The 24,021-nt window shown below is 39.4% G+C and overlaps 3 protein-coding genes across 4 annotated transcripts; all 3 read right to left on the bottom strand.

Annotated features, from left to right (window-relative positions):
• Positions 1-1,697: 1,697 nt before the first annotated feature.
• Positions 1,698-14,779, bottom strand: morc2 (MORC family CW-type zinc finger 2). 2 transcript variants are annotated; one of them, XM_034122405.1, is made up of 28 exons: positions 14,693-14,779; positions 13,949-14,099; positions 12,731-12,784; positions 12,605-12,639; positions 12,447-12,515; positions 12,220-12,310; positions 12,010-12,118; positions 11,416-11,575; positions 11,164-11,272; positions 10,925-11,050; positions 10,758-10,837; positions 10,586-10,668; positions 10,366-10,451; positions 9,499-9,639; positions 9,256-9,410; positions 8,769-8,897; positions 8,559-8,664; positions 8,262-8,394; positions 8,097-8,180; positions 7,474-7,707; positions 6,900-7,169; positions 5,405-5,524; positions 4,740-4,797; positions 4,221-4,359; positions 3,965-4,132; positions 3,774-3,867; positions 2,740-2,928; positions 1,698-2,596 (listed from the first exon to the last, which is right to left on the bottom strand). In XM_034122405.1, the coding sequence occupies exons 2-28, from the start codon at positions 14,014-14,016 to the stop codon at positions 2,528-2,530; spliced, it is 3,159 nt and encodes a 1,052-aa protein (XP_033978296.1). In that variant the 5' UTR covers positions 14,017-14,099; positions 14,693-14,779; the 3' UTR covers positions 1,698-2,527. The 2 variants fall into 2 exon arrangements, with proteins under 2 accessions (XP_033978296.1, XP_033978297.1); XM_034122406.1 differs by lacking the exon at positions 5,405-5,524.
• Positions 14,780-14,990: 211 nt separating this feature from the next.
• zgc:158398 (uncharacterized protein LOC568894 homolog) lies at positions 14,991-18,915 on the bottom strand. The gene is made up of 7 exons (XM_034122439.1): positions 18,731-18,915; positions 18,005-18,192; positions 17,547-17,799; positions 17,354-17,453; positions 16,766-16,907; positions 16,533-16,673; positions 14,991-16,364 (listed from the first exon to the last, which is right to left on the bottom strand). The coding sequence occupies exons 2-7, from the start codon at positions 18,164-18,166 to the stop codon at positions 16,344-16,346; spliced, it is 819 nt and encodes a 272-aa protein (XP_033978330.1). The 5' UTR covers positions 18,167-18,192; positions 18,731-18,915; the 3' UTR covers positions 14,991-16,343.
• Positions 18,916-19,597: 682 nt separating this feature from the next.
• Positions 19,598-23,836, bottom strand: plbd2 (phospholipase B domain containing 2). The gene is made up of 12 exons (XM_034122389.1): positions 23,599-23,836; positions 23,147-23,240; positions 22,908-23,066; positions 22,714-22,814; positions 22,378-22,592; positions 21,912-22,006; positions 21,620-21,780; positions 21,059-21,154; positions 20,905-20,976; positions 20,650-20,802; positions 20,404-20,566; positions 19,598-20,290 (listed from the first exon to the last, which is right to left on the bottom strand). Exons 1-12 carry the CDS (start codon positions 23,808-23,810, stop codon positions 20,120-20,122), a joined length of 1,692 nt encoding a protein of 563 aa, XP_033978280.1. The 5' UTR covers positions 23,811-23,836; the 3' UTR covers positions 19,598-20,119.
• Positions 23,837-24,021: the final 185 nt, after the last annotated feature.

Genomic DNA, 24,021 nt, shown 5'->3' with positions numbered 1-24,021 from the left:
CATAACATTTAAAGTGGTATGCGGATAGTTTAGATTTATTTACACAGTTCTTAAGATCTTTCAGAGATTTCGTTTATAGAGCTCACCGTATTGAGTTAAACAGTCAGGGGCGGATCTAGAAAAATATTCATGGGGTGGCAAGACGGTGGCAGGAGAATTTCAGGGGTGGCATCCCCTGGCAGAAGTATATGCTGATTTAATCGCAGTCATATCAATTAATGTTAACTTGGAAAGCCACAATATTTATATTTTAACTCAATAACATTTGGTGACATTATTGTGGCACATCAGTAAAGCCTTACATATAAATATATAAGGTGGCAGACATCATTTAATGAATTTTAACTGAACAATAACTGAATGAGTTTGTTTCACTCTTAGACCAGCAGGGGTACCAAATCTATGCAGACTGCTGCAATAAGTACATGAATTAACTGTCTCATCGATGTTTGTCTAAATTAATATGATACTATTAACAATCATATTATTCCTATCAGCTGTCAATCACTGTTATGATTCACATATTCAGTGTTATTATTAAATAAACTATATATTTTTGGAGGAGTTAATGATGAATGTTCCTCAAGATGCTTGCTCACCCTCCTTCACATTTGAAAGACAAGTAATTACTATCATATATCAAAAGATTCAAAGGAACAGTTCAGCGCCCCACAACTTCATTGCAAACAGTTACAACCTTGACTTTACATCAGAAAGAACAAACATTAAAGAAGTGACTAACTGCATCAGTTAGGGTTAAACAACTTGTATTCAGCAAAAACATATACATCGCTGCAGTTATTATCCAGTGGAGAGTCCTTACCTACTGGCCTAGTTAAATCAAAGTGGTTACTTTTTTTTGTCTGGGCAGTGTAGTTTTACACACCGTCTTATTTGACTTTATCAGGACTTAAAACTGTTTTTTGGGGGCAGACCCCCACAAAGAAGAAACATTTTAAACACACATACAAGGTCATCATCTTAACAGTTTATTATGCTCATCGAGTCATCCGTGAGCAGAGCATCAAGTTGGCATGACAGCTGAATGTGGCGATTACCATCTTGTTCAGCAAAACGCCTCACAAACTTATTAAGATTTAAAGCTTTAGTGCGTTTTGATTCAATGCTGAGTACAGCCAAACTTGACAGTCTCTTCTCTGTCATTGTAGACCGCAAATACCTCATTCCTTCCGTGTACTTGGGTCCGAATGCTTCTCGTTTTGCGCTGTCCCCCCGTTCAAATGAAATCGCCCAAACTCGCGCCAGGGCCGGGGGAGGGGTTACAAGGCTCGCGTCTTGTGCTGCATTCACTTGCACTCGGACATTAGAGATTTTCTCTCATAAATGTCCGATGAGCCACAACTTTTCTTTCAAAACAAAGCTGCCAACTGGGGTGGCAGGGAATTTTTCTGAGGTGGCAGCTGCCACCCCGTAGAACCGCCACTGTAAACAGTTAACTATCTAATGCAAGAAGATTTCCTGTTATAATCAAGATTGTTACAATTATAATTACAGTTAAATTATGTTTTCAAAAAATACAAACTCCACCCACCTTCAATTCACTTTCAACCCTTTAAGATTGTATTAATGGAAACCAATAATTGATTAACTGCTCTTTACTTTTTACTGAAGTCTAAATGTATTTAGTTATTTTCACACATACAGACATAGGAACAATAACAGACATCGATTCATCATGAGGTGTTGCTGAACCGGCTTTATTGTTCTAGGTAAAGATTTGTCAAAAATACAGAATCGTTTGTTCCAATCAGAACAAAAAGACTGAAAGCATGCACCGTTTGATAAAACATTTCCATGACATGTTAAAATCTGTTCAAAAGGAAGGGCACAGGCACATTATTATGAACACACAACCTTCGCATTCGAGTGAGATGACTTTTTTTCTTCCAAAAATAAACACAGAACAGTCAGAGTTTGAATGTTGGAGGGAAATGAGGGAATAATCATACTGATAAAACCCAGTAAGTAGTTCTCGTTAATGGGTGTGGAACAGCACCCAACCGTAAAATATTAACCTGGTTCCCTCGTTGGACCAGGATGTAGAAAGGTAATGGGAAACACTTCAGTGTTTTTAGTGTATAAAAATAAAAGTTAAACTACAGGCTGCATTGCAGAGCGCAACCTAGTCACCTCCAAATCTCACCCGACGATGAACCAAACGAGGAACAAATTTTGTCTGCAGTTTGTCACAGCTTTAGCCGACTATATAAATTGAGCATACATGTCTTAAACCTACATAAAATATTTCAATCAAGATAAGATGGCTTTAACATAGATTAACATATATAAGCAGGGATATAAAAAAGGACTTAAGATAAAACCACAGGATACCGAACACTGTAGAAACACCAGAGAACCTGCCCAAACTCAAAGATCAAACTCGTGACACTGTGATTTAACAGCCAACTCTGCAGATAAGCACGAGTCATTACAGAGCCGTCAACAGGTAATGGCTGTAATGAAAACTGCCTGTTTATGTGCATGGACTCTTCTCTCTCCGTCTTCTTTAATCCCCCTTGGTCAGAAGGTCCTCTATGTAGGCGTCCAGCTCGTCGTCTGTGTTTATGTCAATGTCCTAAAAGTGTAAAAAAGCAATATTAGTAACTGCAAACATTGACAATTATACAACAACGATTGTATTTGATAGAAAGATACATTTTGTCAAACTATTTGAAGATTTGGATGTCCTGTTTCTCGGACCAGGTGAAGCAGACTTACCTCTTGAACTTTTTGCAGGAGTGCTACAATGTTTGTTCGTAGTTTCTGTAGTTTCTCGTCCGCCTCCTTCAGTTTCACCTCATTGCTGTTGCTCTTCTCTTCAACAGCCTTGGCTCTGGCGTCAGCTCTGCTCTGGTACGAGTTGCACAAAGACTGCAGACCTGATTCATACTGCTGGAAATACTCTTTCTGAAAAGCAGGAGGAAATAATAAAAAGAATAGTAAGAACAAATCAACACATTCCCAGAACTTTAATATTCATTAAGGGGCTTTCACAACTGTCGCTAAAGTAAAGTAGAACAAAACGTGAAGGGCATCGTGGATGGAGAAGGAGGCGGCAGAAGGAAGAAGAAAAAGGAGCAATGGAGGTTGCGATAATGCTGGGGTTGTGCAAAATTGCACTCGCAACAGTAAGTACAACCAGAAGAAAAACTGGACCTGGTATAACATTTCTACCAATTGTTTCAAATATTTACAGTGACCTTAACTTGCACTTTCACCAGAAACCCATGATGACATTTGAAGAAGCACCACACTGTCAGCATCCTATTTACAGAATGCATTTTTTAAATCTGACCTTAGTGTTAGGGTGAAAATGAACAGATTTTTAACTCAAACTAAAACTGCTGCCGAGGCAACAGAAAGCAAATCTCACGCAGGAAATAATATTCCATTTTCCAAGCAAGAATTTAGTTTTTTGTGCATTTTATTTACTCTTTGTTCCAATAACCCAAAATGCAACAGACCAATGACTTCTCCTTTGACCTGTGCTTTTCCTGGTAAAAAAAAACATGTGCAGGTGCTGGTGGCTAACCCACCACCACCTGTCTCCAATATATAATAACCACCAGGTGCCCAGATCACCCAGTGATTATCACCTAAAAGCATAAAGAATGACTTTAATCAACTAAAATATACACCTTAAATAATGATCAATTTAATATAAACAAAAACAGCTAGAAAATAAATGTGTAATTAATAAATAACATAAAGCACCAACACTTATGAATATATTCAAGCGTTAGTTATCTCACCAAAGGAAAGGCCACCAACTCCTCAGCCGTCATGCTGTTAACGTCGTCCTTTGGGATCCGAAAAGCAGGAGGGAAGAAGTAACGCAGCATGGTCCTGGAAACACAGAGGGCTCAGAGATCAAACCACAGTACTAAGAGAGTGGCTGACATCCTTTAAACATGGTAACACCAGTTCATTGTAACCAGCTCACCTCAGCATGGTAACCAGACTATCGGTCACCTCCCGGCTGGTGCCTGGCTGGGTGGTGTCGGGCTCCATGGGGGCCGGCCCCTTCTCTGCCTCCTGCTGGGTGTCAGGGGTCTGAGAGATTGGAGATGGCGGCCGCATCAACCGGACATCATCACTTCCCTTGAACACCCTTCACAGTCACAAACATACACGTATAGGAAATTAGTAATCTGACAAAGTCACCAGCATGTGCCTTGAATGCAGCTTAAGAGTCTCACCATCTGTCTTTAGGAGTGTTTCTAGGTACATAGTCAAACTTCACTTTCCAGCGAACGCTCTGTTTGTTCACCTCCACAGCAATGACTTTGCCGGTGTACCACTCTTTATTGACACGTACTTCAACCAGCAGCCCTTTATCTGTAGACAAATAAACCCAGGTAGACATTCTTATATCAGAGGTTATATTTTTTGTTTTATTAGTGAAACATATTTGCTTTTCTTGGCTGATTTCTTAAAAGTCAGATTTTTATTTTTGCAGAATCTGATTTGTTTTCTTTTTAAGAACTACAATTGACATTTCAATGACTTTAAATAACTCACATCTACTCCAAAACGGCACCAAGTTACAGGACTTTCTTTGTGTGTGAAGTTGTCTTACATGGCTAATCATCTCTAAGCAGGCTGAAGAACTCCACACCACTGACAGGATGTGTGTGTTGCTTTGATATTACTAAATAAGACCGATCGCCTGCTGATCACTTCATGCATTGTTGGTGTAGATCAGACAATAAACTCACCTTTCTGAGCATTTTTCGTGTTGTCCCCCGTTTCCTCCTGTAGGGGCTTCTCCGAGGCCTGCACAAAACAAGACAATCGTAAATCCCACTGCAGTGAAATAAATAGTGTTTACTGAAAAGAAAGGTTAAAAGAAAATATTTGCATCCTGTCACACTGTCCCGAAATTGACACCAGATGGACACACGAATATGGAATTGTGAATTTCGCACGAAGATGGCCCTGAACTTGGTCAACAGCCAAGCAACAGCCGAAGCAAGTACGATGCCTACAGAAGGCCACACGATGGCACCCAAACCACACACGAAAATATGGTCGTAGACTTTACTGATGATTTAGAATGTATCCAGACTCAACGTAAGAGCTTGTGCATTTCCTTTATGGTGTGTCCATCTGGTGTCAATTTCGGGACAGTGTGACAGGGGCTTTAAAGAAGGAAGTTAAAGACCCAGTCCGACTGCAGGCAGTGGGTGAGGGTGTCATGCTGGATAGTAGTTGTTAGAGGGAAATGTGAATTAAGTTTCAAGAGAAGATTGTGAGAAGAGAGAGTGATAATCAGACAGTACCCATAACAGCTGAAAGGTTAATTCATTATAGTTAGAGGTTGTGAGAGCAGATGCAGCCCGGCTTAATTAAAGGGTAGTAGAGAGGGACCGAACAAAGCTACCTTTGCTTTAGTGCCATGCTGCTGCATGGAAATGGATTTAGGAATAGAGGTCGATGTGGTCGGCTTCTGCTGTAAAGGAGAAGAAAGTCCTTTCTTCTCGGGCTCGGAGAGGGTTTTAACCTGCAAGGTCGAGAGTAAGGTCTGTTTGGAGGTTTTCTTCTTTACTTCCTTATATGGTCCTAATTTCAGTAATTCTCCCAGACACCCAACACAAATACTATGGGAAGTTAATTAACCCATTTGATTTTTTCACAGTTTTCTCACTGATCTGGAGAGATAAGTAAAAGTCACATAATCTTATAAAAAAATAAATGAATGCCGTTCTCATACACATGTGTAGCAGGGTATATGCAGGAATCCTGAAGTCAAATGAAATACCTTTTAAGACCCTTTCCATACATTTTAAGACCTCATCGCCACTTTGAGTTTTAACCGGTTACATTGGCGACACACTTTACCTCACAGTTACTATATACAGTATTGATTGTCCTTCCTCCTTATCTTCCAACTGTTGTAACTTGTTTTATTTAAGGCAGTAAAACATTTGTTTATTTGATTCTTGATAGAAGTTAAAAGGTACAATGTTTCACAGGAAATGCTTTTATTTTGAAGTGCAAGTATGTGTCCTCCTCTGACACCTTCCTGTTGTTATGAAAATTGAATACGAGCATGTCGAGTGCATTTTCTCTGTCTTCCACCGTTCTTGTTGGAAACTGTTTAATGAACATAAAGTAAAAGTTCAGTTTGGATAAGACTGCGCTTGGTTCTTCATTCGATGCTTCTATTACACAACACCATCCATTTGGACGCAAACTTGCATTTCCCCATAACGATGTTGTTTAACAACCGGCGTAAACGGAGCTTCGCGCGCTATCAAGCAGTGAGCGTGCGATGTCCTGTTCAGATGACGTCAAATCCAACGGGATGCCATAAATAAACTACACAGAATCACACTACACACCTACGCAATGATTACATTCAGGCGAACTGTAGAATACGACCTCTTTGGACAATTTATATACTTATTGAAAACAACCTACAAAATGTAATACCTTGGAAAATGCCGTTTAATACTTTTTAATAGCCTTCATTTTCGCTAAATTGATTTCGCTAAACTTTTAATACTTTTTTAAGACCCCGCGGACACCCTGTATTATAAACATTAGTCTTTACGATCTAAATGTGTGATAGACACGCTTATCTGTAATGGATGAAAACTTTAATCAAACTGCCCCAATGCTGCTAATTTCAGGCTCCTATGATCTGTCCTCTTCATTTCCTCGCTGCCTAAAGGTGAGTCCTTTGTGAGGAACTGGTGGTAACAAGGGAGGAGCAAGGCAACAAACACCGTCACAACACTGATGCACACAGGGTGATTCACTTTATGTGGTATGACCTGAATGTTTGCGTAGTTTTGCAAAAGGTGTCATTTTATATTCTTTAGATAAAGGTGTACAGACCTTTGAGCTACAAGCAAAGTCTGTTGTGTGTTTACCTCGTCCAACTTGCCACGTTTGGGAGGCAAGGACTTCTCTATCACTTTCCCACGGTTACCAGCTGCTGCTGCCATCTTGGATTTCTTTGTCTGCGGTTCTTCTTCACTCTCCACCTCACTGTCATCATCCTCATCCTCCTCCTCTTCTTCTTCTTCTTCTTCCTCTTCCTCCTCATCCTCACTGTCGACCACCGTTATGACTCTCTTGCGTTGTACAGCAGATGTTGCTTTGGCTGGTGATGCTTTGGCAGGTGATGCTTTGGCAGGTGTCTGTCAGGAGAGAGATATCAGAATTGAACATTGACTTGTACGACCAGCAACAAAACCTTCCATACTTTGTGGTTTTTACAATCGAATAGAAAGCCTTTGTTGTCGTTGTACAAAAATATACAGCGAGTTTTTAGACAAACAATAAAAACACGCCAGTAGGGCTAGGGATGGGTATCGTTAAGGTTTTAACGGTACTACTACTTTTATCGATACCGCTTATCGATCCGGTCTTTTAGCAGCCTGGCGGCTCAGGGGTAGAAGCTGTTCTTGCTGTGGTGAGCGTTGCCTGAAACATGAATCTTACCCGGGAGCTGCGGGTGGGCGGGGGGGTTTTGGCAGTAGCTTTGGGTACAGGCTTGGCTGCAGGAGGTTTTGCTGCAGCTCTGGACCTGGATGGGTCGACTTTAATTGGTGGTGGCGGAGCAGGTGATCGGGTGGGGCGCTGAGGAGAGGCACGAGACGGGGGGCCGCCCTTTAGATGAGCTGGAAGCGGGGGGGAGCGGGGCCGCGTTATGGACCTCTCAGAAGACCTGGTTGCCTAAATCAAAAACATGTGAAGCACACAAAAATAATTGTATCACTGAAGAAAAAAAAAAGTATAATGTATGCGATTAGACGTTAAAGAGGCATTTATATATTAATGCTTTGATCAAATTGGGTTGTTGATCATTCAATCTTTACATTTTTTTTTCATAAATTAGACATCCGTGCAAACTTATTTTCCGGGAATGTTATTACTTGTGTGTTATTGCTCATATTTCAATTGATATCCCCAGTATGAAAATAAAACATAATGACAACATAATGAAAATACTAATACTAATGATGGTCAATGCCTCACATCTCAACTATGACCGTATTAAATAAAAGGCATGAAATGACTTTGAATTCAAACCCGAAAGGAAGCACAGTAAGGGGAGTTTGTACCTGAGAGGATCCCTCGGAGGGTTTCATGCTGGCATCCAGAGGCAGCTTCTTTATATCCGCTGCAGATTTGATGGTGCTGGTTTTCTGATGAGAGAAAATACAATCAATTGTGTCCTGATGTAGATAAAACAGAGAGCGCTGAAAAGAGAGGGACTGATTAAGTACCTGCAAGGCCTCGAGTTTCTCCTGCTGCAGTTTGATTTTCTCTGCCAGCTCTTTTTGTTTGACTTCACCCGTCTGTTTGTCTTTCTTCAGAACACCACATGGCAAATTCTGTTTCTGTTCAGAAGCATCACACCTAAGAACAGAAAACGCACACTTTATTTAGCTCGTAGGAACACTACATTGATTGATAAACAGCAACATAGTGAAACAGAGACAACCTTGGCATGCAATACACATGTAACATGAACAATGCATTCATTACAACTTTAAAAAGACATGAAACCCCACTCTGCCCACCTGTCCTGGTTGCTGTCGGGGTTCATGAGACACACCCAGCTGTCTGGGTAGCGTTTGTCCACAGCATCCATCTGGAATGGCAGCGTTCTCCACTTTAAACATTTATCTGAAGATAAATTGCAGAGTCAGAGTCAGTGTAGGATGTGGCAGTAAGTACGCTTGTCGAGACACAGTGTGTGAGTTTGGTGTGTGTATTGATGTGTAACTTACCACACTGGATAGTAAGCGGTATCTCCATGGCCCGACGCCTCTTGTATCTCGGCTCTGATGACGGGGGTGCGGACCAGCTGGCCGACAGATATCCGAACTCATCCCAGAACTTCACTATGCCTTTCTGAGCTGCATAACAAACAGACGCTCAGCATTTCATACTACAAATTCATTTATTAAAAATAAATAAAAGCAAATACATGAACATTGTTTTCATTCATTTATGCAAGTTAAAATATATTTATATTTTTTACCAATTAGCTTTTTTTGTTTTATCAACGTTTGTTTTTTAGATGACTTGTGGACATTTACACTCTCTCTCTCCTTCTCAAAAAATCGGCCATTGAAAACCCCATATCAGTCGAGCACTTATTGGGAGGGCAGTGTTAGGCTGTAGGGAGGAAGCTATGATCTAAACTGGTAAATGATTATTGTGCATGTCCAGTGTTGGTGACAAATTAAAAACCCACATTTCAGAGAAACTCACCAATGTTAGTGTCCTTCCAGTACTGAGCTAAATGTTCCCCCATGGATTTCAGTAAATGTCGATACTCTTTGGCATCTGCAAAGTCCTGTTTGTTGTGAGTGGGCTCTAGAATTAAATACGGGACATCCACTACTCCAACCACACCTCCACAGGCCCTAAAACACACAAATCACATAACTGTAAAATATTTATCTTTACAATTCAAACATTGTCACTTTTCAAACTCTGCTCGATGTTACTCACATGCCTCCCTCCAGCTGAGGCCCTGTCTTCTCGTACATCTTGATGAGACGAGAGCAGTTGTACACAAACATCCCATCCAGGTCTCTCTGACCAATGTTCACTCCGAATATAAAGTTCAACTCCTTGGGCTCCTTTAGCGCTCTGAAGAACAAGAAAGTGTTATAGAGAAAGCTCAGAAATAATGCTATTTTAAAAAGGTGTTGTGTTGGGATATTCTTTCTAGTTCAGGGTATATGCAGGAATCCTGAAGTCAAATGTAAAACCTTTTAAGACCTTTTTTAAGACCCTTTTCATACATTTTAAGACCTCATCGCCACTTTGAGTTTTAACCGGTTACATTGGTGACACACTTTACCTCACATTTACTATATACAGTATTGATTGTCCTTCCTCCTTATCTTCCAACCATTTGGACAAAAACTTGCATTTCCCCATAACGATGTTGTTTAACAACCGGCGTAAACGGACCTTCTTGCGCTATCAAGCAGTGAGCGTGTGATGTCCTGTTCAGATGACGTCAAATCCGACGGGATGCCATAAATAAATTACACAGAATCACACTACACACCTACGCAATGATTACATTCAGGCAAACTGTAGAATACAACCTCTTTGGACAATTCATATACTTATTGAAAACAAGCTACAAAATGGAATACCTTGGAAAATGCCGTTTAATACTTTTTAATAGCCTTAATTTTCGCTAAATTGATTTATCAATTTAAATACTTTTTAAGACCCCGCGGACACCCTGGAGTTACCATTCTTTATCATTTCCATGAAAATACAGAACACATATTCACAAAGGAATATTCAATATACACAGCAATGTATAATGTTAATGTTTCACAATGTTGTCTATCATACTTCTGTTTGGCTTCGAGAATCCTTTTCTTCATGTCACAGTCCCGCCGGAGCATCATGGCTGAATCTTGAACCTTTCGAAGGATTGCCTAGAGGAAGAGAGGACGGAGGAACAAACGTTATCAACCTCACATTAAGGCAGGGGTTTCAAATAATAATCAAGTTTTTATACAAACATGGTGTGGACACGCGCCATAAACTAAAAATATCCCCTTCTGCTTACCCGTGAATCTTTTGACAGGTCGTCTCCTAGTCTGGTCTCCAAAGCCATCTGCTTACTCTCCGCCTCTCTGGCTTTCTCCTCCGCTGAAATAAATAACCAAAGTCATAACTGATTAGCACGCGAGTCACAAAACTAAAATGTAAATACAAGTCCCATTTCACCCCTATCTCACCAATCTTAGCCAGGTGATCCGCTTTCTTCACTTCTTGCTCGGCACGAGTTTTGAAACGAGTCGATGTGTATTTATAAACCCTATCAACAAAACAAGAAAGTGGATTAAAGTCTTGTCACTAGACTGCCGTGGTTAACAGACACAGTGCAAGCGAGTTATCATTTTACCTCGGTTTATATAAACAGCAGGACAGTCTCTTAGTCCTGACTTTATGTCCCTGGATATAAATCCTCATGCGTGGGTCAATGTACAAAACAGCAGCGTACGCCCTGAAAGACCTCCTCTCCGGCTTCCTGTGGGGGGAGAAAGAGTGCGGCCATTAACACTCGTTAAATGTCCTATCAATACAAAATACAATTCCTTTCACCATGGGTTAGTGATTGCACGGTTCAATGGAGTCACTTACACTCCTTCAACAGGAGTCCCAGCCATCAGTATGTCCTGGTGATCCGTCTCTACATCCAGCTCTGGCTCTCTGTGGTCCAGCTTCAGATTATAGACGATCACAAGAGTGCCTTTCAACAAAGCACAACACTAAAGTAAGCACTGCAACTCTATATCATTCAAATTGTATATAAAGAATGTAATGTATTGATATAGACACAAGAGAAATTATTTTTCACACAACTGTTCTCTTCACAAACATTCATTTGCTTACCACTGCTACTTTCTATTTTGTTGAACTGCTCCATCAGCTGCTGTTCATTTTTAAAAGGTGAGTATTTATAGATCAGCTCCGTCTCTATGGCGTACTTCTCGGGGTCAGAGGTCAGCGGTTCCTTGGTTTTCAGATCCCAGGAGGGAAGAGGCACGATCACCTGAAGAGAGAGGATCAAAAGCTTTAGGTTAAGTTAAGAGAATCTTGAGATGAAAAGCGAAATGGGTACCCAAATAAGTTTGAATCAAGTATTCAAAATTACTTAAATACAGTTATTTCATCAATTAATGACATATTATACAGTAATTTTACAGACTGAGTAAATGTAGAGGAAGAAATAGAGAACAAGAAAATGTAGTAAAACATGATAATGAAACCAGCTTTTTCCCAGTACATTAAAGTGTATGATCAAAGATGGAAGAACAACTCACTCTGCTTGTCAAAAGTGTATGAAAATGGCGGTAAATAATTATCTCTTGTAGCCTGAACAGGCAATGTAATACAGAACACTAACAAGCAAAGCTAAATTAGTACATAGAGCTATTCAAATTGACGACCGCCATTCAACAGCTCTATCTAAAAGTTGACTCTGACCTCGTCCAGTCCCTCCTCTTCGTGAAAAGTCCTCGACATGAAAAGGCAAGTGAGCGTATTGCCCTTTTTCGTGAACAAGATGAAGTCTTTCCCGATCCTCATAGAGCCGCTGGGAAAACAAAAACATTTTTAACGATATGGGAAATTGTTCAAATACTAATGCACCAAATGCAAAATGTCATATTCACACAGAAGCAGAGAACGTCTTACGATTTCAGTCCGTTTCCATACTGGCCAATCTGAGTGGACTCATGGGACCTTTTGCTTGACTTCCCAAACTGGATCACGTGAGTTGTCTCATCTAATAAAATAAATATTCATCATGTTTCAAATAAAAGACATGCAGAACATCATCGGAAAACCTTACAAGACTCCTACAACAAAACACCTTTTATCATAAAAAGAAGCTTTTAGTGATTGAATAAATTAGCGCTTACAAGGGTCCATTCCAACACCATCATCCAGAAAACACAGCATGTAGCCGCCCCGCAGATCTGGCCTTTTGTCTGTGAAAAGGAAAACCACATGTAAAGTGAGCAAAGAATAATTGTGCATGCTTCACTGTGTAAACTGGTTCAGTTATTCTCAGGTGTACCTGTGTAGATGTCTATGCGTGTGGCATTTGCATCTCTGTGAAGGAAATAAAGCAACTGTGAGATATTTTACTTAATAAGAACGATATCAGTCATAATGTGTCAACCATTGAATGCTCTTTCTGCACCTTGAATTGTCCACAAGCTCGGCCAAGGCTCCAAACAAGAACTCGTGGGTCGTCCTGAAAACAGACAGTGTAGAAGGATTTCAGTTTATATAGCAGGAGCAGCTGGTAAAGACAAACTGTTGCCCTGCTACAGATATCCACATTATTATTCTACATGCAATTGCTATACAACCTGTATCTTTCTCAAGTGTATGAAGAGATATGCATTTATGCAAACCAACTGTTGAGTATAAGCTACACTTAAACAGAGTATACAGCTTCCGGTTCCAAGAGCATTTAATTATTATTTTTGATTTATTTGTAATGTTTACTCCATATGTGATGCACACCACAAGCTCATCAGCTATTCCAAACACCTAATAAAGCACTATTGTTTGAGTACTTTGGGTAAACCCTTCCAGTGCATAATCCCATAGCAGTGGATTTGGAAATGAGCCCAGGATGTGTCAACTGCCATGTTCCTGACTTTGTTGACCGGGGCACCACAACCTATTCAACCATGGACCGATCTGTTCGCTAAAAAACGATTAGTCTACTTGTTCTAGTAATGACAAGATAAGGCACCTTGGTTCCATCTTTGCTTGTGAAGTACAGAGACATACAGTAAATGCAAGTGCCTTTTGAAACCATGCAAGAAAATGTTGTGAATTACATCAATCCTTAGATGACATTTTCTTTTTCAGACTAAACATCACTGCTGCACTTTCATGATTCCATCAAGTTCAAAAGATTCAAACACATCATGTTTTACACATCTGCCATATCTGACTCATATTAAAAGATCACAAAGTAAAAGTACACATTTCTCGTTCCACAAGAGTGGATTTTAGAAATGTTAGTTAATATACATTTCACATATGACATAACAGTCATATGTGAGACTAAGAGACTATTATTTTTCAAACTGCCAAAATTACATGGATGCATATTTTCTTCTTCATTGAACTGAATATCAGGCTTTACCAGATATGATCATCAGTACAAGCTACATGTTATGTAGAATGTGTAACAGATATTAATAGAGTTAAGGTGTATCTGTAATGTGGGCGTTGATCTGTTGTAACCCTTTCAGTCTGACCCTTCAAAAACATTGACACGAATGATGGTTAAAGGTTGTATAATGTATATCTAATTGCTGATCTGTGATATTCCCCAGCATAATTATGTGTAGTACCAAGTTCATAAGCACATATTAATTGCCAGCATGTCAGTACTTACGAGTTTGTGTGCAGATACTCAAAGGTGAGCTGAGCCCTGCTCAGGTTGCTGTAGTTCGAGTAGGCCATGGCCACACAGAAATATTTCTAGCTTCCTGGTTTCCCGTTTGTGTTCTTTCTTCACAATGGAGCTCTAGACCAGAGCTTTCATCCTGGAGAGGAAAGACAGCCATCAAAGGTTTTGCATTTTGACCTACAAGGTTTTAACGTGACTCCTCTTGCTGTCACCATGGACATGATGTGACAGCAGATGATTGAGACACTCAACAGTTCATTGGGGGCAACTGAACATCCACCTGAATGAATGCTGCCCCCGTGGAAGAGGCTCCACGTGTGGGGCCTGATTGGGTACATCAACATTTCATGGAAGAGAGCAAAGGGCGCATTTAGGCAGTCTTAGCTAGCTATCAAGGCACATTTATATAAGTTGTTTATGCTGAAGTCAGTGATTGTTTTAGGTCTAGGCAAAGTCATATTAAGTAAAGTACACATGATATACACCTTAATACATGTTTCATACGTTATGCATGAACGACTCTAACGTTAAATGTTAGGCTAACTGTAGCTAACAGACGTTTGCGTCTTGAGTGTTTATTAGCTAACAGTAGCTAGCTAGCTAGCTTCACACTGGAAACATGGAGCTCTCTCAAGTCATTTTCACACACTTTGCCGACCGTTTTAAAATATGGCGACTTTGTAGTTGCTTCGGCCTAGAGTAATAATATGTATAAGCAAGAATACATACTTTGTAAAGTTACGTTTCCTTATCCTTGATATAAAACAATCCGTCAGGCCGCGAATAATCCAACAACCACTTCGACGTTGGTTTCCTTCGATCTGCACAAACGAAATCCCGCCTCTATTTTTCTATATTCAACCAATAGGAAAGCCCCCTGTAAATATTATTTACAATGATTGGACGAGAGATCCTGCTACGTAGACGAGGTAACATACCGGTACATCAGCGGTCCCGCCTCACGTCGTTGGAATGACTATTGAAATATTGTAGACACAATTTTATATGTATAATTTGAAACACAGACTTTTAGAAAAAAAACATTTGTTTATTGTGAGTTTGTCAACTGATAACATTCGGCAAGACACACCATTTTGGCAAAGGGTCGTGAGAGATCATAGTTCAGGTGGAGTTCCAATTCAGCTCTCTTAACTTGATCAACATATTCCATGGTCTTGGCTTGACTCCACTAAAGATACACTTTTTTCGATCACCAGAGGGAACATTCAGTGATGCAGACAACTTTGTAAGGTTTTTCAAATTAATTTCACAGTGCTTTATTACCAATATTGTGGTGTGTGCACCAAGTCAAGCCCCAAGCCTCAAGGGTAACATTAATAGTGTGGATTACTTTTAAAAAGACACTTAAAGTTTAAGCGCCCTAGCCATAACAGCAATAGTAACCTAGTTTTTATGTTCCAATTTTAATGTTTAATTCTTACAAAAACTGGAGAAAGAATGTTAGAAAACAGGTTGCAGTCATCTGTTTCTAAGAGTTAGCCTACTCTGGAGTGAGTCTGTAGGACATGTCAGTATATATTTTGTAAATTAATTTGCATTCATTTTACGCCTTTCTAGTCGTCCGACCTCTCAAAGCGCTTTTACACCCCATTACACGACGACATGTCATCATGTTGGCAGGGTTGACATTCAAGGTGGCAAACTGTGCATTATTTGAAGTGTTATTACAAATAGCTTTATCATAGCAGCACATGGTACATTCCTTTTTTTCCACCTAAACAAAGTTTGTTGCTTAGAAATAATTTAGGAGCAACAGGAATTTGGGTTTTTCTTGACACCCACTAACACATTGCAGGTGGATGCACAAAAACTAATGGAGAACACGGAGCTCTCCCTCAGCAGAATGCATCGGAAATGTATGACGTAAACATGGTACAAAATGCACTAGACTTGATTGTGAATGTATGACCAATCAACAGTGTCGGCATTACTAGTTGAAGAGTAATTACCATTACATCAGGATCCCATTACAAAATATACTCCTTCTCTATTATAATTAGTTCTCCCTTTGATATTGTATAACATTTCATTGTCATATATCATGTATTCTCTACTGATTAAGCATCACACTTTCTTAAAGCAGGAAAAACCTTCGAGAAATGTAATTAAAATGTTAAGCATTGATGCAGCAGACGTTCAATGTGGTATCCTCATCTCACTGGGTGCTACATAAAAATGTAGGCTGTCTTCAAAATTGCATAACACACTGCATGCAATGTACTCAATCTGTTTGTAATCAATTTGTTTTAAACACTGAATATTACTCCCGATAGAAATCGATTGAATGTGCCTTAAAAAAAAAGTAGTGACACATAACGCTCTTCTCTCAAATTAATTACTTTGGTGTAATAAAAAATATTCATACGTCCATCAAGGGCTCCTGCAAAAAAAAAAGTCAACAATAAGGTTAGGTAAAACAACATATGCACATTTAACAGCAAATGCAGAGACTACGATACAGTATGTAGATTTTCAATCATATGGCTTATCCTAACCATAGCCAGAGATACACATATAAAGTGGTATGGTCATATAAGAAATTACTTACATTTTGTATATCTAGACCATTCCAATGATGGCGGCGTATGAGCGACTGTGTGAGACTGGCAGCGACACAGAGTACCAAACAAACTCCAAGCAGACACACACTGACTTCCATCAGATGTCTCACTGCCACGTTTCGCTCATCCTAAAGAATACAAGTAGAGAATGACTGACAAAATGACGAGACGGTATGTGTATCATGGCTCTGTTATATTGTTCATGTTTGACATCCTGTACCTGTGTTAACATGACTGTGAGTGTAGGGTCATCCTGTGAGTGTAGGCTGTAGCAGGTTTGTGATGCTGCAGGCTTTTTGTCGCTCACTTCCACATGGAGGGGGGAAATGTTTTTCTTAAATTCTGGGCACTCAGGCGGAAGTCTTTCATTAAAGAAAAAGCATGAAATTAGAGGCAGACAAAAAATGACAAATTCAGGAGCGATTTTTCCTACGTACAGTGGAAAGCTCTGTCTTTGTCAAAATTAATCACCATAAGTAAATTAAAATTACATTAATATGAATTAATGTATTACTCATGCATATTCCCATTTTACTGACATTTGCATATTAAAAACATATAAAGAATAAAACAGAGAGCTTTCTTATTTACGGAATTGTATTTAATTTACAGATTTGTAAACTTTTTTTATCCAAAAAATCTGTACAAAACAAATGACTGTGCTGCGTTTAATTAAAATACAACAATGTATAGGAATCTTATTGATCCATATACACGGTTGATCATTGTGACAGTGAGTGCTATAAGCGGTTTACACTCAAGATAGTGATTTAAGAAAGCTTAGAAACTTGAGGGTGAATTAACTTACAGTTTCATGGGTAGGAGGTGTGCTGGGGCCCTTATGGTGAGGCAGGTGTAGGAATCGTTTTCGGTCAAAAACTCCAGAGTCACATCAACACTCTCCGTTCCTAAAGTAAAACAATCGATCATGAGTGAGATGTTATGGTTATTCACCTGCTTTAACTTTATTCTGAAACAAAGCAATGTAGTGCAAAACTAACCCCCAAGATGCAACTGACTGGCTCTGAAGGCAGTGTGTAAAGCAAGGTTTTTCAGGGAGCCACTGTTTGAGTTGGTAGTCACAGACAGAGGAACCTTAAGATTCAAAGTGGTGAGAGGAGTCTTTGTTGAGGAAACTAAACTGTCTTTATCCATCAGAGGAGAGGGCACTGGTGAGACAAGCTCAGACGAACTTGCATTGGCTTGCACACAAAACTTGTGCTGTGAAAGAGAGGACAGTAGATGGTTCCAGTCCTAAAAGAGGAATAAAGTGTGTCATTTACAAATCAGTTCCGGACACACAGAAACACAAGCAAACATGCATTCACAGTCTGCACAACATCATGTTTTACTTACACACAAGAAATTGTCCTCTTAAAAGGATTGTGTGAACAGATTGCATGCTAGAACATCAGACAATTCCACTCTCAAATCATGAATTGAATAAGTGAGTCCTTACCTTCACTGTGTCGGGGTTAGGAACAGTGTGGGTGTAGCTGTAAGAACAGAAGCAGATAAAGGAGATGGCCAGAGTCAACAGACACAGGAAAAATGTCACCAATGGAGGATTCTGGGATACATAATCCCTGAGGTTGGTCCCCGGCTGCCAGAAACCCATCATCAGACTCCAGATACACCTGTGCAAAACTGTAAACAAAAGTCAGTCACTTCAGTTAGAGACGTTTCTACAAGTTGGCCTCCTTCATGGACTTTGGTCGGTTGTTGGACCCGGGTCAGCTTATTTGATTACCTAAAGCAAGATGTTCAGGACTGTTTCAGATCATATTCAGAAAAATGTTGCGTTTCTGCAGGACTTGTTTATGTAACCTTTACCTACCTAATTTTAAGCTTAGTGAAATCCAAAACAAGTTTAAACACACTGCTGACTTTAAGTTGCCGTATGAAGTCTAACAGCTAACTTGTACAAATATTGACCCAGAAAACCATCTTTCCACCAATGTTTGGAATACGAGGAATAACTAGAATTTAGCTAGTCCACACCATAGATTGTATATAAATAAATGCACTGCAGAGTGCACACCACAGAGCAATAGGACACGTGTAACTTGTCTACCATATCAGCAAACGAGCTCCATTGATAAATAGCATTACTGGATGCAACGTTAGGTTAACACTGTTATGTTTGTAATGTTGCAAACCAACGGGCTAACAGAAAACTTCATACCTTGGATTTAAGCATTCTCCTATGATCACGTCGACAGTTTCGGTATTCTCCTGAGTTACGTGACAGTTAGTGAACAGCAGATCGACATTTTAACATGTTTAAAGTTCAGCTAAAGGAGCTGTTCAAAGATAACAACACGACCGCGCTGTCACTTTACGACAGTGCAATGCTATGACGACGACCATGGCTGGTCACGTGACGGACAGACTGTTTTCACAACCAATGCGTTTAATTTATTTTAGTAAAATAATTCATATACAAATGTCGCTTTTTCCAAATTTCCCCGGTATTTATTGCTTTTCTTAATCAAATGAATTGAAACAAAAAATATATTAAATGGTGCAAAAGTAAGAAAAAGCCCAACAATTTTACAGATTTATAAACACCTCAATACCTAAGTGATCTTGTGTTTTGTTTCTGTTTTCCGTTCATAATGCCCTCAGTTTTAAATTAATGTAAGGAACACTGATGTTTTTGTGTCTTTTTTCGATTTATTGGAATAATTGTTCAATAAAGTTCAATAAAAATAATACATAAAAATAAAACCAATATACATTAATGTTATTTTAGCAATTCATTATTAAGAACATTTTGATGTCAATACTTTTGTACTTTTACTTAACATTTTGAATACATGACTTTTACTTGTAACAGAGTATTTTTGCAATGTAGTATTTAACTAAATAAAAGATCCGAGTACTTCTTCTACCATTGTATTAGTTTTTGCAACGATATGATGACCCTGACCTCTTCCTACAGTTTTGAGTGGCCCTATTTTATTTGGCTATTGTGACAAACATATATTTGAACACACCCACAATAACAATTTAAATGATGCAGTAGAGAACATGAAGACATTACATCTCATAAAATTCAACAATCTGAGCATTTTATTTAGAAAAATCATTTGAAAAAAATACCCAAATCATAAGGCATTATATTACAATAATTCAAAAACTAATCAAGACATTTGACTTCACAGTGACATACAGTACCTTCTTTATCTGTATTATTGAACTTAGCGTTTTTCTCAAAAGAAAGGTGTGGTCATGTGAAAACATTTTTCAATTTCAAGAAAATGGCAGCACAATTGAAACAAGTGGGATTTACGCAATAGGTACACTTATTAAGCAAACCAAACATGAAAATCAGATATGTAGTTCATATTGCAACATTTTTATACCCTGTGTGCTTTAATTATGAAAATAGTGCATAACTGTAATACCTGCTGGATATTATTGCCACTCATCTGAGAATCAGTAACATGACTATTGAGTTCATAAAAGTGGAGTCACAATGAATCCAAGTATAATTTCCCTTTGTCCAAACTTCAAACCGCCGGCAGTTTTTACATTGATCATGCTACTCGTATATTCAGCGTTAAAACAACTAAGGATTCCAGGTGACTTTTATCGGCTTGAATGCCCAAGTATCGGGGTGCCCCATGTGCATCAGATCTTTGTAAGGGGAAGTGCTCCACTGGAAGGGCGGCACCTGGTCCCATGTTGGTCCACTCACTGCCATCATACCGTAGTCACGAAACATCCCGTAGGAGGTCATCTGAACAGGAACACACAATGCATCAGATTTAGCAAGCACATAGAAAAGAGTTGGGGTAAGCATGGGCAGAGATATGGGTGATGGGAAGTAGATGAATGGGGAAATATAATAACCTTCATGTCTGTTCCTCCATGCGACCTCTGCCTCAAGGCGCCAAACGGATACGTTCCATTTGCCGGGTTCAGGTCTGAACGGGCTGAGATGGCATTCTCTCCATTTCCAGGTGGATTGCAGCCTTCACACTTTGACAATGGGTCTTCCTTGAAGTTATTATACCTGAGGAGAGACAAAGAATCGCATTGATAAAACATTTTTTTTAATCAACATATTTAAAGTATAATGTTAGAGTTTGTTTGTACCTCATAAGGCGGATCATGGAGTCCACATCTGTGACAGCTGTCTGGTTTCTTCTGAAGATCTGAGCCCGAGGATTCTGGTCCTGAGAGAACCACGGGCCGTACTTCTCCACCAGCTCATTGCAGCCACTTGCATTGAATATTTCCTCATAGTATCTACATATGAGCAAATATAAACAAAAGGCAGTTGTACATGTAACACAATTATAACACATCCAAAGTATATGTTTACATAACACTTTTAAACTGGATACTTACGGTATGTTGTAACTTGCCCAGTACCCTTTCTCCAGCAGTTCCTGAGTTTTATCTTTGAAAACAATTTCTCCCCTGCAGCATTAAAAGATTTAAAAAAGGTTATTTAGAAGTCATGATAATATAATGCTGAAATAATGTATGATGAAGGACTTACGGAATCTGCTCCAGCACAACAAAGAGCCCCTCTTTAATGTCAGTCTTCCCCGGAGTAAAGTGGTTATAGTCCACAATCATCCACTGGTTATTATACCTACAAAAGACACACACAGTCTAAAATGAGCATACAACCTTTACCCTAATACCATTAACTGACTTTTATTTTGAACTGTATAATCATGTAATTGATGAAGTCGCTTATTCAGCAGTCCACAACAAAGACACAGCCTGATTGCAACTGTGTAAACCAACTGACTTCTCATGTGACTGCTGATAAAAAACCTGTTTCTGCTTCCTTATCCTATCAATCCACATGATAGAATGAGGTCACACAAAACACACATCTTATCTTTTTCATTCAATGGAACTTTGAACACAGAACAAAAAAGACGATGGATTATATTAAGACAAAATGTTGATTTTGGCATGGACTTAGTGTGCAAGCATTAACCTTTTCCTTACTGACACTGTTGTCCTGATAGACATGCACCTACGTAATGAGCCCGTGGTTACTCTTCTTTAACTAAAAAGTCCTGAAGGTCTGTGTCTTAATACTCACGTTCCACTGTTGTACTTGCTGAATATCTCGGCCCACTCCTTGCCCGTAGAAGCTAGTCTATTAGCCACAATGTTCCTGAGCCACTCCATGACGCTCCCTGTGGGCTGCACAAACTTCCAGAGAGCGGGGTTACTGTTGCCAATGGTGGTTTCCAAAGTAACCTGGAGACACAAGATAGATTAGGGGAAATAAAATCAATTTTTCCTTTACTCAAGTAAAAATATTAACACATTTAAATAACTCAGTATTATTTGCAGTCGGTTGTATTATGGCAAGTACAAACAGATCTCACCAAGCCACTACTTAGGATATAAAAGTCATCTCCAGAGAAGATCGATCCAGGGTAAGAGGAGAATGCCTGAATTCCTCCAGGAAGAAGGTGCTCGTCTGAAAGCAATGTAATTAAGTACATAATAAAGTTAGATTTATGGTTATTCTCATCATCATAGACATCAACAACAGTGCCAGTCCATTACTGGTGCTTCAAACTTGTAAACACATTTTGTCTTTTTGAAAAAGGGTCTGTAAAAACGTGGGTTCATTCAGGCAACCACTTTTAAATGGTAAATAAACCCAAAAATAATTAACCAGACCATCAAGGCCTTTATCATCACATCTTAATTCATACTAAATATGCAATAGCGAAAAGCAAAGGTTAAATAATTCATTTAAAAACACAGCAAACTATTTATAAAGTCACAATCACAGCTTTAACATAAGCAATGATGAACAGAAGACAGACTTGGATTAGAAATTACCTGAAGGGGAAACTCTAAAGGCAAACATGTATTTCTTCATGATGCGCAGCATGGCCTGGTAGGTGTTCCAGGTGTCATGTGACACCAAGAGCTCCTTATTGTTGGGCAGCAGCTTAATGAGAGCCGAACACGAGCCCGATCCAAGAGGTTGAGTAAGGCTGGATTTGTTCAGAACTGATTCCAAGTCCTCCAGATCCCCACCCATTTGGAACAGTCTGGTTGGACAGAGTAGCCGTAGAGTAAGATAGACAACAGCAAGAAACTACATTTATGGACCAGTAAAGAAATATGTTAAATTAATACATTAATTAATAAAAAATGGAGATAGCCACTTACAGGAAGCCAAATGGGTTGAGGTAGAACGACCCTAATGGAAATGACAGCTCGTCATTGAAGCCGTCCTCCAGACCTTTCAGCTGCAGCAGGGCCAGACGCACCTGACAGGCAGAAAATAAATGTCAAAGATCTTATTTATGGCTTTTTCAAATGTTTCAGGCCATGCAATCATCCTACAAATACTAAATTCATACCTGGTACCAGTAGGGTGAACTGGGCTGCTTCTCTATTTGATCCTGAATCCACTGCAGATTGGTTGAGATGAAGGTCTTAAGGCGCTCGCAGTAACCAGTTCTAGTGGTGAAGGGTCCACAGTAACCCATCAGAGTGTTCATCCAGTGCTTATAGAGGAGCTACAACAGACACACATCAAGTCTTAGGATTAAATAAATGTGATGTAGGTAAATCATCAAAAAGGACTGTATAATCTAACCTGAGATGTGAGTACAGCCTCCACTGCACCGGCAGCGTAAGCCTGGATGCTGTCATTGTACTGACTGCTGGTGGTGACCTCCAAGAAAGACCAGCTGCAAAGAAAGGGCTACTTGTGTTCTCATGTTTTGCTTGAATATTATCCTTTTAATTATTTTCCTTTTTATAAATTCATGCATTCATTGGGTTTTACTACTATTCTTACATTTGCACAGAGGTCCACTATGCATGTATGGCTATCTTGACCTCTCTGTTCACGTGTTTCACTTCTGCTATCGGGTTTTAGGATATTTTTAGAAGTAAAAATGCAGATGAAGTAAAAGTTGAAAGAATTTGTCGATTGGTCTATAAACTGCAAACTAATCGTAGAGGAAAGGCGTTTAAATATTCTTAAAAATATAACAGCATTAGCAAAGGAGTCCCTCCAATAGAAAGACCCACAAATGAACTCACCCTGATGTTTTGATGTCATCAGTGAAGTTTGCCCAGGCCACAAAATCTTCTCGATATCCCTCAACAACAGACAGCTGCCCGGTTTGTTTGTCAATAACAGCGGTTTGTATATCTGCCCGAACAGATGCGCACATAAAACACAAACCGATTAAAACAGTAAACGCAGGTTTAAAAACCCCAGCAGCAGACCCCTTGTTTTGTCCGGACGCCATGTTTGCCAGATCAAGTCACATGAGACCGTGGATGACTAGTCACATGGCAACATGAAGAACACGCCCACTCTCAATGTCCACACCTCCACCAATCACTAAACAGCTCCTCATGCACATTGGCACCAGATAAACAGTGGTGTAAAGTAACCGAGTAGATTTACAAAAGTACTGTAGTACAATTTTGAGGTTCTTGCACTTGAGTATTTCAACT

This window comes from Trematomus bernacchii, unplaced genomic scaffold (genome assembly GCF_902827165.1).
Source record: "Trematomus bernacchii unplaced genomic scaffold, fTreBer1.1, whole genome shotgun sequence".
Taxonomy (NCBI): Eukaryota; Metazoa; Chordata; class Actinopteri; order Perciformes; family Nototheniidae; genus Trematomus; species Trematomus bernacchii.
The sequence above is the reverse complement of the archived record's forward strand: the minus strand, read 5'-3'. Positions and strand labels throughout refer to the sequence as shown.